The 15622-nt window shown below is 50.8% G+C and overlaps 1 protein-coding gene across 1 annotated transcript; it reads left to right on the forward strand.

Moving 5' to 3' along the window:
• Nucleotides 1-12791: 12791 nt before the first annotated feature.
• Cldn3 (claudin 3) lies at nucleotides 12792-13451 on the forward strand. Its single transcript, XM_027948789.2, has one exon. It carries the CDS (start codon nucleotides 12792-12794, stop codon nucleotides 13449-13451), a length of 660 nt encoding a protein of 219 aa, XP_027804590.1.
• The last annotated feature ends 2171 nt before the right edge of the window (nucleotides 13452-15622 follow it).

The following is a 15622-nucleotide window of genomic DNA, read 5'->3' on the forward strand; positions in this document are numbered from 1 at the left end:
CCATCGCTGGCTGGTCCCTAGGGAAGGCAGGTGTCCTACTGGATTCTGGATTGATGCTATTTTGAAGGCAGTGACTATGGCGGCAGCCTTGGTGAGAGAAGGCATTTGTGGCCTCTGACAAAGGTTCTCTGCCTGGTGAAACTTCAGTCAGGCCCTGGGCCATTTCCCAGGAGCCCGTGCACATCCTTGTAAACAAGCTTTAGCAAAGAGCCCCACTGGGCACTTGGGCCCGAACGCCCAAATCTGATTGCCCTCCACAGCTGGTCAGCTTTCTTGGCCTCCGTCCTCCAGGCGATGTCCCCTCCCCTGGCCTGCCTTCAGCAGGAATCCTGCCAGGTGGGCTTAGCCGGAGTCCCCTCATCCTGAAGCCCCTCTGAGTCATTCCCCATCGCTGCCCCCACCCTGCTCTCTGGCTATAAAGTCCCACTTGCCTGGGCTGTACCTGGAGTTGAGTTCAGTCTCCCCGGGCAGGCCCCCATTGCAGGTATCCACCATGGCAGTCCTGAATAAAGTCTTTCTTCCTATGCTTAACGAGTGTCATGGAATAATTTTTCTTTTTCTTTCTTTTTCCTTCTTTCGCACCAGGGATTGAATACAGGGGCCCTTAACCACTGAGCCATATCCTCAGCCCTTTTTTATATTTATTTAGAGACAGGGTGTCGCTGAGTTGCTTAGGGCCTCCCTAAGTTGCTGAGTCTGCGTCTGAACTAGAGATACTCCTGCCTCAGCCTCCCTAGCAGCTGGGATTACAGGCGTGCGCCACCGTGCCCAGCACTTACTTACTCTCTGTCTCTGTCTCCGTCTCTCTCTCCCCAGTGCTGGGGATGGAACCCCGGGCCTCAGCATGCTAGGCAAGCACTCCACCACTGAGCTACACTGAGGACTTTTTCTTTTAACAACTCCCTCTTGCCCCCATGGCCACTGTGGTCCCAAGTACAGCAGGTTCTAGGCCAGCTAGGGAAGAAGATGGCTGCCAGCCATTTGGGGGCTGTTCATTGGCTCACAAAGTCACTGGAGTCCCTTCAGCAGCCAGACCTCCCTTTGGGCTGGAGCTCGAGAGTCAGGCTGCGGTGTGGCCCCACGAGGGAGCTGGCCTTTGCCAGAGATAAGGCAAGAGCCCAGCAGTGCTGTAACCGCTGATAGGGCCTATCTTAAGTCAACTACTCTCTCCCCGGCCTCAGAAAGCTGCTTTGTTTAACTTTGTGCTGTTTGGATGAAGATATGATAAGGTCCCCAAGGTTTAAATAAACTTGGAAGTCAACAGAGTCTAATGCCTCCATCCCCTGGGAGGACGCTTAGAGACACAAGCACAGGTGGCCCTGTGAGGCTGGGGACCCCCAGGCCTCTCATCCCCCCCTCCCTGGTAGTCCCCTCCCCACTGCCAGCCCCAGCCTCAATCCAAACCAGGTTCCTCAGATTTCTTTCTTCCTTTTTTTTTAAAAATTAATTAATTAATTGGTTCTAATTTGCTATACATGACAACAGAATGCATTTCGATTCCTAGTTCACACATGGAGCATAATTTTTCATGTCTCTGGTTGTACACAAGGTAGAGTCCCACCGTCCGTGTCTTCATACATGTATCTAGGGTAATGACGTCATGTGCCTAGGGTAATGACGTAGTCTCACTCCACCATCTCTCCTACCCCCACTTCCTTTCTGTTTTTCTGTCATTGCCAATAAAGGATCCAGGGCCAAACACCTAACCGGAAAGGCTAAGCCAGGGGTCTCAAACGGAAACAGTCACAGGAACCGAGCAGAGACCTTGAATGTGTCCTCTGCAGGAGATGGTGCTCCTAACACCCTAATCCCTGCGACAAACCTGCAGACAAGGACATAAGATGTTTTGTTCTGATATTTGGCTTTTGACCCCAGTCCCTAACACATTTCCTAAGTCTCTTGGAAGTTCCTGGGCGATGGGAGACTTTCTTTTTTTTTTTTTTTTTGGTACTAGGGATTTAACCCAGGGGAGCTTAACCACTGAGCCACATCCCCCGGCCCTTTTAAATATTTTAGTTAGGGACAGCCTCTCGCTGAGTGGCTTAGAGCCTCCCTAAGTTGCTGAGGCTGGCTTTGAACTTGCAACCTCCTGCCTCAGCCTCTGGGATACAGGCATGCACCACCGCGCCCAGCCGAGAATCTTTCATTTTAATGAGGAGATTCTTAGTGGGTTCCTGGGTAGCGTCAGGATGGGGACCCCTTCCCTGCACTCCTCAAGATCAGAGGATTGGAACTTTCAGTCCTACCCTCTCAACCTCCCAGATAAAGAGAGGCTGAAGGCAGAGGTGATGGCCCTTGGCTAATGATGCGATCAAGTAGGCCCATGTCATGAAGCCACCATAAACTCCAAAGCACAGGGATCAGGGGGCTTCTGGGTTGCTGCACACCTGGGTGTTTCTGGAGGGGGCACACCTCAGGGAGGGGGTGGGACCTATACACCTCTCCCCACCCACCTGGCCCTGCGCACCTCCTCCAGTGGATGTTCACCACCATCCTTTCTAATAAATAAGTAAATGCGAGGGACACATGTCCCCAGATCCTCTGAGCCACTTCAGCAAATTAATCCAACCAGAACTGAGTCCACCAGTGTCTGCGGAAATGACTGTTGGTGGGGCCAAATCCCTTCACCTCTGGTGACCATAAGTGTGCTGTCGGGCGGCAGGTGTTGAGCACAGAGTAGGAAGCCGTTTGGTGTCCCCACATCAAGTACCAGGGACTTCCAAATGTGAGAAGCAGAAATCGACACGTGTTTCCCTCTTCCTTCTGCCAAATAAAAGAAAATCTCTGGACATCACAGATAAAACAGGCATGAGCAGTCGTGGAGGGACGAGCAGACGTGGAGGGACGAGCAGGCCAGCCAGGGATCTCTGGACCCGAAGACACGTGTCACCTGCAGCCCAGCAGCACGTGGCGCACACCACCGGGCGGGGCTGGGGGTGCAGACACGGCCAGGTGCCATGAGAGGCATCCAGCTCGCCGCTGGACCTGCAGGAGCCTCATTGTCCTGGACACCCTGCAGACTGCCTGGACTTCCAACATCTTGTGACCAGAACAGAGCCCCCCAGTACCTCCAGCAAGGTAGTATCACACCCCGGGCTCCCTGCAGTGTCCACAAAGCCCACACGGGGAGCTTGGGCAGGCAGTGATGAGGCACCAACCCTATTTCCCACTGGGTCCCTGTCAGAGGAGGCCACCTCGAGAGCTGGAATTCCCACCCAGGCCAACAGGAATCAGAAGTTCCTCCCCCACTGCCCTAGATACCACTCAAGACTGAACGGGGACCCTGGACTTCTACCTGTCAGTGACAGGAACCGCCTTGTCCTTCTCCTGCCAGAATGATGTCACCATCAAATCGCTAAGACAAAGGCTGCCAGAAGATCCACAGTCTCCCAGCACAAAATGAAAGATTCAATTGAAAATCAATCCTCACTAGAATGAGGCGGGTCTCACACTGAATGAAAAAAAAAGACAATTATAGATCCAACACCAACATGACAGATGTTAGAATCCCCTGACAAGGGACACAGTGGCATACTCCTGTGATCCTGGCTACTCCGGAGGCTGAGGCAAGAGGATCAAAAGTTTGAGGCCGGGGGCTGGGGTGGTGGCTCCGTGGTAGAGCACTTGCCTAGCATGTGCAAGGCACTGGGTTCGGTTCTCAGCACCGCATATAAATAAATAAAATAAAGGTCCTTTGACAACTAAAAAATATTTTTAAAAGAAGTCTCAGGCCAGCCTCAGCAACTTGAAGACATCCCATTTGCAACTTAGCGAGACCCTGTCTCAAAACTTAAAAAAAAAAAAATTAAAGTGGGGGCTAGAGATGTGACTCAGTGGTAAAGCATCCCTGGGTTCAATCCCCAGTACCAAAAAAAAAAAAAACAGACAAAGATCATTTAACCATCCATGATAAAGTGATTCAATGGGCAATTATGAACAAATCTGAAACATGGAAAAACATCAGAATGCCTCAGCAAAGAATTTTCAGTAAAAAAAAAAATAGGAGACATAAAGAAGAACCAAATGGAAATTTATAATTGAAAAATACAATAACTGGGGGCTGGGGTTGTAGCTCAGTGGTGGGGCACTTGCTTAGCATGCATGAGGCTACGGGTTCAATTCCCAGCACTGGAAAAATTTAAAAAATAATGATAATAACTGAGGGCTGGGGTTGTGGCTCAGCAGTAGAGCGCTTGCCTACCACGTGCGAGGCCCTGGGTTCGATCCTCAGCACCACATACAAATAAATAAATAAATGAAATAAAGGTATTGTGCCCAACTAAAACTAAAAAATAAATATTTTAAAAAGAATAATAATAACTGAAATTAAAAGGCTCAATAGATGGTTTGGTAACAGAATGGAGGAGACCAGAGGAGAGAGTCAGTGGGTCAGGGAGAGGGAGACAGAGAGTCTCCCTAGGAGGAACACCAACGAGAAAACAGGCTGAGAAGATACAGGAACAGAGAGGTTAGGAGTACGTGGGACCAAAAAAGAAGATGTCAACTTTCCTTTTTGCTTTTTTTTTTTTTTTTTGGTACCAGGGGTGCTCAACCACTGAGCCGCATCCCCAGCCCTTTTTATATTTTATTTAGACACAGGGCCTTGCTAAGTTGCTGAGGCTGGCTTTGAACTCGCAAGCCCCCTGCCTCAGACTCCCGAACCTCTGGGATCACATGCACATGCCTACGTGCTTGGCACAACCTTCTGTGGCATCAGAGTCCCAGGGGGGAGAAGAAAGAGGGCCAGGCTGGACGAAATGATGGCTGGAAACTTTCCACTTTCCCAACAGACACAACCTACAGGGGCAAGAAGCTAAGAAAATCCCAAAGAAGAAAACCCCAAAGACAATCACAACGAAATATGCTATAAATAAATTGCTGAAATCAGAAGCCTGAGGGGGAAAACTGTAAAGTAACCACTTTACCTAAAAGGGTGAAAGCAAATTTATCACCAGAAACCACAACGGCCAGAAGAAAGTGATACGATACTTTTCAAGTACAGAAAGAAAAAGACCCAGAAAATCCTATATTCAATGAAAATCTCCTTCAGAAGTGAAGAAAGAAAACAAGACATTCTCAGATACAGGAAAATTAAGAGAATTTGTCAAAAGCAGACAACTTCTAAAGGAGAGTCTCTAAAAAGAAGGAGATGATAAAAAAATAGAACATCAGAAAAGAAAATAAATATATAAGTTAGACATGAATAGACAAAAGAATTCTGAAGGAACAGAGTTGGAGGACTTGTGCTTCCTGATTTCAAAACCTACTGCAAAGCCTTGGGACATAGTTTGGTGGTTTCTTGAAATGCTAAATAAGTAATTACTATATTAAAAAAGTGTAGTAATGACATCAATATGGACGTACAGACCAACACAACAGCATAGGAGACTCACGTAGGAAAGGAACAGACATAGCACCCAAACATTTTCAATAAGAGACCCAAGACCATTCAACGCAAAAAGGACACTCTTTACCCAGGCACGGTGGTGCACGCCTGTAATCCCAACGGTACAGGAGGAGAACCTGGAGTTCACAGCCAGCCTCAGCAATTCGGCGAGGCCCTAAGCAACTCAGCAAGCCCTGTCTCTAAAAATAAAACATAAATAAAAGGGCTGGGGATGTGGCTCAGTGGTTAAGCACCCCGGGTTGAATCCTTGGTATCAAAAAAGAAGGAAAGGACAAACTTTTCAACAAGCAGTAATGGGAAAATTATAGTTGTAGATGGACAGAATGCCTTTATTTTATTGCTTATTTTTATGTGGTGCTGAGGATTGAACCCAGTGCCTCATGCATGCTAGGCCTAAAGCACTCTGCTACTGAGCTACAACCCTAGCCCCAGTAATGGGAAAATTATACATCCACATGCAAGAAAATGAAATTGGACCCTTACCTAGTACCATGCATAAAAAATTAACTCTAAATGGATCAAATACCTAAAAAATACCAGTTATGGTGGTGCACACCTGCAATCTCAGTGACTCAGGTGGGAGGCTGAGGCAGGAGGATAACAAGTTTGAGGCCAGCCTCAGAAGCTTAGTGAGGCCCTAAACAACTTAGTGAGTCCCTGTCTCAAAACAAAAAAATAAAAATGGCTGGGGATGTGGCTCAGACAGTTCAGCGAAGAAAATACACAGATGGCAAATAAGCACATGCAAAGATATGTCACATCTTTAGCCACCGAGAAAATTCAAATTAAACAGCAATGAGATACCACTTCACAGCTATCGGGATGACTGAAGCGAAAAATAGCGTCAATACCAAATGCTGCTGGTGAGAATGTGGAGAAACCAGATGCTCCATACCAGTGACAAGGCCAAGTGGTCCAGGCCCTGGGACATAGTTTGGCGGTTTCTTGAAATACTAAATACGCAGTTACTATACAACCCAGAAATTGCACTCGGCACTGATCCCATTAAAAGGAAGATTTGTCGTCACCCCAAATCCTGTCCATGGATGTTTATAGCTATTTTTATTGATCAAAGCCTCAACCTGGAGATTGACAGATATCCCTAGACCAAAATATGTACACCCACACCACAGAATACTACTCGGCTATGAAAAGGAATGAATTACTGATACATGTAACAATCCAGTTGAATCCCCAGAGAATCATGCTGAATGAACAAAGCCAACCCCGAAAGGTTATGCACATATGATCCCATTTATGTGATATCCTTGAAATGACAGAAGTATAGAAATGGAGAACAAAACAGGGGCCAAAGGGGGCTGAGGTTAGAGAGCAAGTAGGTGTGGCGTGTTGACCTCCCGTCCGTGATATTGTACTATAATTTTGCAAGCTGTTACCATTCAGGGAAACTGGGCAAAGAGCATCAGGGTCTGTAGGATTTTTTTTTTTTTCTCCTCCTAGTGCTGGGATCAAGTCCAGGGCTTCGAGCCTGCTAGGCGAGCACTCTACACCCCCCGCCCTATATGACTTTTTTAAATTGTAGGTGAATCTACAATAATCTCAAAATAAAAAAGCTTAATTAAAACCAAAAAGATAGTATGTGTGCTGTATCAGCAGCAACAGAGTGTGCTTACCCCACTTACAAGTATTCTATTTTAATTTTTTTATTCTGTTTTTTATATTTGTTCTGTTTAGATATACATGACAGGGGAGTGCATTTGGACCCATGATACATACAGGCAGTATAAATTATTCTAATTAGGATTCCATTCTTGAGGTTGTGCATGGTCTTTCCCATTCCCATCTCCCTCCCTCCCTTCATTCCCCTTTGTCTAATCCAGTGAACTTCTGTTCTTCCCTCCCCACCACACACACTTCAATTTTTAGAACAACCTAATTTGCTAGTCAAACAAAATTCTTTGCAGATAGAATTCTGCCCGGGGCTGCAATTCACAGCTCCCGTCCAAGCCCTGGAAACATCCTTTAGCACAGGAATCCAATGAGATTGACAGCCAAGTGTAAAATACACATTTAGTGACATGCATTATTCCTACTATTTATTTCTTAGCCTCACACACCAAACAAATACCTCACACCACAGTCACGTGCACAGCCCACCACAGATGCCATATGTTCTGATGCCCCAGTTCAGTCACATCACACGTACACACACACACACACACACACACACACACACACACCAGCACCACACTGACACCCAGATGCTGCAGCAAGTTAAAACGGACACAGCGACTGCAGCATGCCTGGGTGGTGCCCTGAGCGACTCGTCCCCAGGGCTCTACATGGTCTGTGCCCTGAGCCTGGGCATCTGGAGCCCCAAATTCCTCAAGCCCTAAGCTCCTCCCTCCTCGATTCTGATCTCCTGCAGCCTAGAGATGGCAGGATTCTGATCCTGTAGAGACTGCAGAGCACAGGCTGGGGCAGAAGAAAGGGGAGGAGTCCACAGGTGTCTCTGCCAGGAGGAAGTGGGCAGTGGGGCCCGGGGTCTGCGGTGGAGGGGTGGACACCAGGAGGGAGGGAGAGGCGGGCTGGCCCCCTGGCTCTGGGCGCTCTTCTCTTGGTTCTCTCGCCGCCCCTACAGCGCATGCAGTCCTCGACCCACCGCGCCTGGTCACCCCTTCCCTGCCAGCTCCTGCCCCACTCCTGCAGCCCAGCCTTGGAACTCCACTTCCCTCCAGTCACAAAGTGCCTGCTTCAGGGTCCAGTCCTGGAGTGGCTGTCACACCTTGGGCTGTGCTGCTGCTTTTGGATAGGAATGTGGGTGGGGGTGTCCATTATGCCTGAAGATTCCAAGCCTTTTCCATTCCTAGACACCCTGACCCCACCCTCTTGGGCCCATGTCTACCCAAGCAACACACCCACACAGACAGACACACACCAAGGCCCCAGCACTACAGTGGCTTTTATTTTAACAGCTTAATGAGGTATAATTTCCATACCATGGAACTCACCAATTCAAATTGCACAACTCAATAGTTTTTGTTATGTTTTAAGGACTGATGCAACCACAGCACAATTAATGGAGAAGACTTTCATTACCCCAAAGGAAAAAAAAATGCCCTTATCAGTCACTTCCCACTTCTAACAAAACCTTACCCCGGACCCCATCTTTATAGATTTCCCTAATCTGGATATTGTTTATAAATGGAATCATACAGTAGGTGCTCTTTTGTGACTGACTTATTATATTCTTTTTTAGAAACCAAATAATATTCCATTGAATGGATATGCTACTTTTTTTTTTCTTTGCTACCAGGGATTGAACTCAGCGGCGCTTAACCACTAAGCTACATCCCCAGGCCTATTTTGTATTTTATTTAGAGACAGGGGCTCACTGAGTTGCTAAGCACCTCCCTGTTGCTGAGGCTGGCTTTGAATTTGTGATCCTCCTGCCTCAGCCTCCTCAGATGCTGGGATTACAGGCATGCACTACTGTGCCCAGCTGGATATCCTGAAATTTTTTTTTTAATCCATGGTACATTTGTTTATCCATTCATCAGCTGGTGGACATTTAGGTTGTTTCTACCTTTCGGCTATGATGCATAATGCTGCTATGAACATTCGTGTACAAGTTTTTTTTTTTTTCACATGAACATATGTCTCCATTGCTCTTGGGTGAATACTGGAAGTAGAATTGCTAGGTCATATGCAAACTCTATGTCCAAACTTTTGAGAATCTGCCAGACTGTTTTCAAGAGTGTGCACCATTTTACATTCCCACCTGCAGAGTCTGAGGGTTTCGATTGCAATTTCTCCACATCTTTGTCAACACTTGTTATGGTTAATGTTTTGATTACAGCCATCCTGGCGGGTGTGAAGTGGTATCTCTCTGCAGTTTTGTGGGGTGTTTTTTGTTGTTGTTTTGTTTTTTTGACCAGGGGCACTCAACCACTGAGCTACATCCCCAGTCCTTTTTTAATTTTTTTTTTTTTAATTTTGAGATAAGGTCTTGATACGTGGCTCAGGACCTCGTTAATTGCTGAGGCTGGCCTTGAACTCACAATCCTCCTGCCTCAGCCTCCTGAGCCGCTGGGATGACAGGCCTGAGCCCCGCACCTGGCAGATTGATTCCATTTCTTGGCTGCTGTGAATAGTGCTGATGCCTCCTGAACATGCTGAGTTCGTTTCCTCTGGACATCCACCCAGCGGTGGCACGGCTGGTGCTGTGGTGGTTTCCTTTTCCATTTTCCTGAGGGGCCGCCACCCTGTTTTCTATAGCTGCTGTACTAACACACCCTCCCACCAGGAGTGTGCAAGGGTCCCCTTTCCCCTATCCCCTTTGGCACCTGCTATCTTTGGCCATTCTAATTGGAGTGAGGCCACATCTCGTTGTGGTTTGATTTCCTTTCCACTTTGTCAACTGGATCGTTTGTGTTTCTATATTGAGTTGTAAGGACCAGGGTAGATACTGAGCGCAATGTTGATTGGTGATCTGTTTGTCCAGAACCAAAGTCTTATTTGCCAAGTCCCTGAAGTTTGGCCCCTGGGCATGAAGCTCTCTATCCTGCTTGCCCTGCCCAGCAGGTCTGTCTCACCCAGGCTCAAAAACAAGGCCCTTCGTTCCTGCCCATCCCTCTAACCCTAGCAGCACAGAATCAGCCCCTTCTCACAAAGAAGGCAATTGACACTCAGTATGGGTGGATAGGACCTGCTCAAGGTCTAATGACCCACGAGAGTGAAGTCAAGGTCAAATTCAGATCTGACCACACTGCCCTCTGCCCACACCATTTCTCTGAACCTTTGCATACCCTGCCTCGGTTGTTTTCTGCCTCTTGGTACATTTAGGTTTTCTATTGTTGCCAAAATCCTAAGAGGTGAGTCATGGGGACATCATTTTCCTCACTTTACAAGGGAGGAAACTGAAGTTAGAGAAGATGACGTGACTCCCCCCAGCCGTGGAGTCAGCAAGAGTCAGTCAGAGCCATGGCAGCCAACCCTGGCACAACTGGCTGTCCAGTGGAGGACCATGCTAGGGCCAAAAGCCCGCCACCTCAGCTCCTGACATACTGCCTGGGGTAGAGGGGAGGGTCTACCTTTTTTCCTGGTCCAAAGCCACTCCCACTAAAAAGGACCTGGGCTACAGGAGAGCCACCTCCACCCAGCACCCAGCTGGGCCCTCTGGCACTCCCAGCCCTGCCCAACAGGCCCAGCCCAAGACCTTTGCCCTTGCAAGAAGAAGGACCCTGGTTTCCATGGGCCTCTGGCCCTGTTTACCTGAATCTTCTATCACTCCAGGCTGGGGCACTTTTTTTTGAGAGATGGGAAGCAACCCAGAAAACCCCTGAACCCAACTCATGGTCTTGCATTTTGGCAGAGGAGGCCTTGGTTTCCACTAGATTACAAACTCCACCACCACCTTATCCAGGGAACACAGTGTGGGAGGGCCACAGCAGGTCAGGATGCAGAAACAAGAGAAGTCACTAAACCAACAATCAACTGAGAACAGTGCTGGGGTTGCAATAGAAATGACACCGGCAGCACTGGGGATATAGCTCAGTTGGTAGAGTGCTTGCCTTGATGCACAGGGCCCGGGGTTCAATGCCCAGCACCATAAGAAAAAGAGAAAGAAGAAAGAAATGACATCTGGCAAAAATTCGTGGTCCTCTTGGAACAGACTGAGAAAAACAATAAAATATTATAAGAAGAATATAGAGTGTGTCAGAAGGTATTAAACTGCTAAGGAGCCTGGCATGCTGGTGCAGGCCTGTAATCCTAACAACTCAGGAGGCTGAGGCAGGGGCCAGCCTGGGCGACTTGGTGAAATCCTGTCTCAAAATATTTTTTAAAAATATATAGAGGGCTGGGGATGTGGCTCAAGCGGTAGCACACTCACCTGGCATGTGCGGGGGGGGGGGGGGGGGGCTGGGTTCGATTCTCAATACCACATAAAAATTTTTTAAAAATAAAATAAAGATATGGTGTCCACCTAAAACTAAAAATAAATAAATAAATTCTAAACTTTTTCTGAAACTCGAGGAGACTATAAAACACGAAAAGGGACAGGTCATTGTGAGCTAAGTATCTGCAATTTTAAATAAGGTGGTCAGGGATGACCTTGTTGGGCACAAAACCTAAAGGGGGAAAAGTAAGCCAGAGTGTGCATGCAGAGGGGACAAGTGGAGGGGCCAACAAGTGCGGGGCCTTGAGGCAGGAGCCCTGGCACGCCGGAGCAAAAGCCGGGAGACCCCCGTGCTGCGGTGAGGGGAAGAGGCGAATGTGGGAGATGGCAGGATCCCCGAGGCCAAGTCTGAGAGGCTCCGAGCTGGTGGGGAGCGCACAGGGCTGGGAGCAAGGTCTGAGCGAGTGTTTCTGACTTTTCATTTTTGCCTGAATTAAATCTTTCACCACCACTTCATTCAAGTTCCCCGAAGAACTCACTCGGGGCCCAAAGGAGGGAAGAGGAGGCTCCGTAGGGGAGGGAACTCAGTGGGGGAAGGTGGCTGCGGGGAGGGAAAGGCATCCAGGCTCACCGCCAGCGGAGGGGGCTGGACCCGGGCTGGAGAATTTGAGTTCAGCACTAGTCACGGTGACCCGGGGCCCTCAGCAGGCAGTCCCCGGCTTCCGAGCCCACCTCCAGGCCTGGGCAACCCCACCCGCCCGGATGAGGCGGGCAGATACAAGACTTGCGCTGTTTCCAAGGCTGGAAGGACCCCGAGCAGGTGCGCAGTCGCGGGTTCCAACCAACGGCCGCGGCCACGCCCCCGCCGGCGCTCGCGGGCTGAGCAGTCCCAAGAGTTGGCCGCGCCCCCATCCCACGCCTCCCGCTCCTTAGGCGCCGAAAATGGCAGGGGTGGGAAGGGTAGTACTGGAAGTCAAACAGTTTGTGGTTTGCACCCCAAATCCTTGAACCACCCGTTGCCCCTCCTGCCCCAGGGAATTTTTTTCTGAGCTTGGGGACAAAGAGCGAGGAGCGGGGGTTGGGGAGAGCCCGCAGGTCCCGCCCTTAGCACCCCCCACCCGGGCGCACACCGCTCCTGGCCAAGTCCTTCTTCCCAAGGCACTTGGTGAAAGTGGGAGGGGGGCCACGTCACTGTCCCCAGGCCTGGGAGACCGCGGCTCCGCCTCCCCCCCCCCGCCCCCGCCGGAGCTCTGGGCACCAAGCTAAATGTAACTGGCCCCAGCCCAGAGCCAGCCCAGTCCCGGCGCCCGCCCACAAAGCTACAGGTGCAGGGGCAGCCGCGGCGCCAGCGCGCAGAGCCGAGCCGTTAGCGCGCGCCGTCGGTGAGTCGGTCAGTTTGTCCGTCGCTCCGGGCGTTGGTCTGTGTGTCAGCGCGCCGCGGCTCCAGCCCAGGCCCAGCGGCACGCGGCCTCTCTCCTCCCAGCACCCGGAGTCGCCGGTAGAGCCGGCTTTGGCACAGAAACCATGTCCATGGGCCTGGAGATCACCGGCACCTCGCTGGCCGTGCTGGGCTGGCTGTGCACCATCGTGTGCTGCGCGCTGCCCATGTGGCGCGTGTCGGCCTTCATCGGCAGCAGCATCATCACGGCGCAGATCACCTGGGAGGGCCTGTGGATGAACTGCGTGGTGCAGAGCACCGGCCAGATGCAGTGCAAGATGTATGATTCCCTGCTGGCGCTGCCGCAGGACCTGCAGGCGGCCCGCGCCCTCATCGTGGTGGCCATTCTGCTGGCCGCTTTCGGGCTCCTCGTAGCACTTGTGGGCGCCCAGTGCACCAACTGCGTACAGGACGAAACGGCCAAGGCCAAGATCACCATTGTGGCTGGCGTGCTCTTCCTGCTGGCCGCCCTGCTCACCCTCGTGCCAGTGTCCTGGTCCGCCAACACCATCATCCGGGACTTCTACAACCCCGTGGTGCCGGATTCCCAGAAGCGGGAGATGGGCGCCGGCCTGTACGTGGGCTGGGCGGCCGCGGCAATGCAGCTGCTGGGCGGCGCGCTGCTCTGCTGCTCGTGCCCACCCCGCGAGAAGTACGCTCCCACCAAGGTCCTCTACTCCGCGCCGCGCTCCACCGGGCCCGGCATGGGCACCGGCACCGCCTACGACCGCAAGGACTACGTCTGAGGTGGCAAAAGCAGATAGAGTCCTCCGCCGCCACCAGGAGCTGGTGCTCCCACCAGTCCAGCCTGTGGTCTTCAGTCGGAGATCGGCCCACCCCCAGGTGCCAGGCAGCTCTCTAGACCGACTGGGAGAGGCCGGCCCGGCGCCCCCTTTTCCAGCCGCCACCCCTTTTCGGACCAGAAAGCCGGACCGCGGGACCTAAGGACCGACCCGCATGGAAAACAAAACCTCACCTTTTTTAGAGCGCCGGGCTGGGGTGGCCGCCGCTACTTGCCAGCCCCATCGGGCGCGACCCCCAAGCCCGCGTTGGGCAGGGACCGGCAGCCACGAAACGGGCCACTTGTTATTTTTCAATAAAAGTTTTTCCTTTTGCAGTTGCTGGCGCCTCCTTGTCCTGAGCGCCGGCGGTCCGCCACCTCCCTGCTGAGTGCCGCCTCGGGGGTCGCCCTAAGCTGGAATCCCCCTCTCCCGCTGGATGGAGCTCAGAACAGGACGGAGGTTCAGTAACGTGGGAGTGAGGGTGTAAATTGAGCGTGGTGCTCACTGGGTGGTCACTTGCCGACCCACTGGGGATTTGGGCGCTGAATCTACAGAGCCTGTGCGGCCAAAGCGCAATCTAGAGAGTGGGGCACACTGCAGGCTTGGCTGTGGGAGGTCAGGGGAAGGTGGCAGGCTCTCACAGGATGTGCCTGTTGGATGTGCTTGGAACTGGATCCTCCCCAGTGCTTGACCATCTCCGTGCGCTGTGTGAAAGAGCACATTTATTTGATACTGTGATTTCATATTTGGAGAAGGAAAACAAAAAGACCTATTGTTTGAATCCAACTCACCACCAAAAGGAAAGCTGGGCAAAATCTCACCTGGAGGAGAGATGAGAACAAGATCCCATCTTCTTCCTGGGGCACTCCAGAATGGGAAAGAGGGAGAACTGAGAATATACATCTCAAAGGGGCTAGAGGTCAACAATGTTGAGAAATACTTGTGTCTCAGAGACAGGTAAAGGGCTCAGTGCTCAGGCCCAGGGCTAGAGAAGAAAGACTCCTGTGCTCAGAAAAGGTGGGAAAGAAAGGTAGGGTAGCAATCATTTCTGTGAGATAATGGGGCAGAAATAACACAGAGCAAGACAGGAAGGGCTCCAGGTACATGCTCTGCAAATGTCAGGGTGTTGTGTTTCACGTTAAATAAAGAATTTGGGGAGGGGGCTGGGGCTGTGCCTCAGTGGTAGATCCCTCACCTAGCATGGGCGAGGCCCTGGGTTCGATCCTCAGCACCACATAAAAATAAAATAAAGATATTGTGTCCATCTACAACTAAAAAATATAATATTTTAAAAAAAGAATTTGGGGGAGCCTGCTGATGTGGTACTAGCCTATAATCCCAGCCTCTCGAGAGGCTGAGGCAAGAGAATTGCAGTTTTAAAAAGATATGATTTGTTGGGGAGGAGAGCATGAGGTTGGGTGGAGGTGGGGCAGAACCTGAGCAGAGCAGTTAAGGAAGCAAGATTCCCTGGATTTGAGAGCCACTCAGAGGTGCAGGGAAAGGCAGGAAAGGATCTAGGATAACCCACCCTCAATTTTCCACCAGATCAGAGATTGGATGGTGGTGCCATTTACCAAAAAATGAGCCCAGGTTTCTGGGGGAAGCTGATGGGTTCCATTGGGGGCATACTGAGTTGGGCGAACTCCTCCAGGACATTATGGTAGAGACACCCAGGAAGCAGGAAGCAGGAGGGCGTGTTCCCAGGTCTGGTAAACTGGGAATGGTGAACATACATACAGATGGCAATCGAAACCTGGGAAAGCATGAGGTCAGTCCAGAAACCAAAAAAAGAAAGGAAAAAAAAAAAAGTGTTTCAAGGAGGCGGTGTTTGCAACCGTGTCTCTAGGCTACCAAAGTGGTCAAGCAGATGAGGCCTGAGGAGTAGCCATGGGATTAGGAACCCCAGGGGTGGGCACAGGTGGCCTTAGCAGAAGGTGTCGGGGACAGAGGCAGCCCAGGGAAAAGTGAACAGGAGGTGGGAAGTCAAGGTGCAACCTGTAGACCACCTGTCCAAGAGGCAGGCTCATTGGGAGGGTCGGGGCTGGTGACTCAAGGGGGAGCAGGTGTCTGAGATTGGGGAGACTTGAAATGGTTTCCAAATGATTGGATCTTGAACTCGTTTTAGCTGCAGCAAA

The sequence above is a fragment of the Marmota flaviventris genome, chromosome 19, assembly GCF_047511675.1.
Source record: "Marmota flaviventris isolate mMarFla1 chromosome 19, mMarFla1.hap1, whole genome shotgun sequence".
Lineage (NCBI taxonomy): Eukaryota > Metazoa > Chordata > Mammalia > Rodentia > Sciuridae > Marmota > Marmota flaviventris.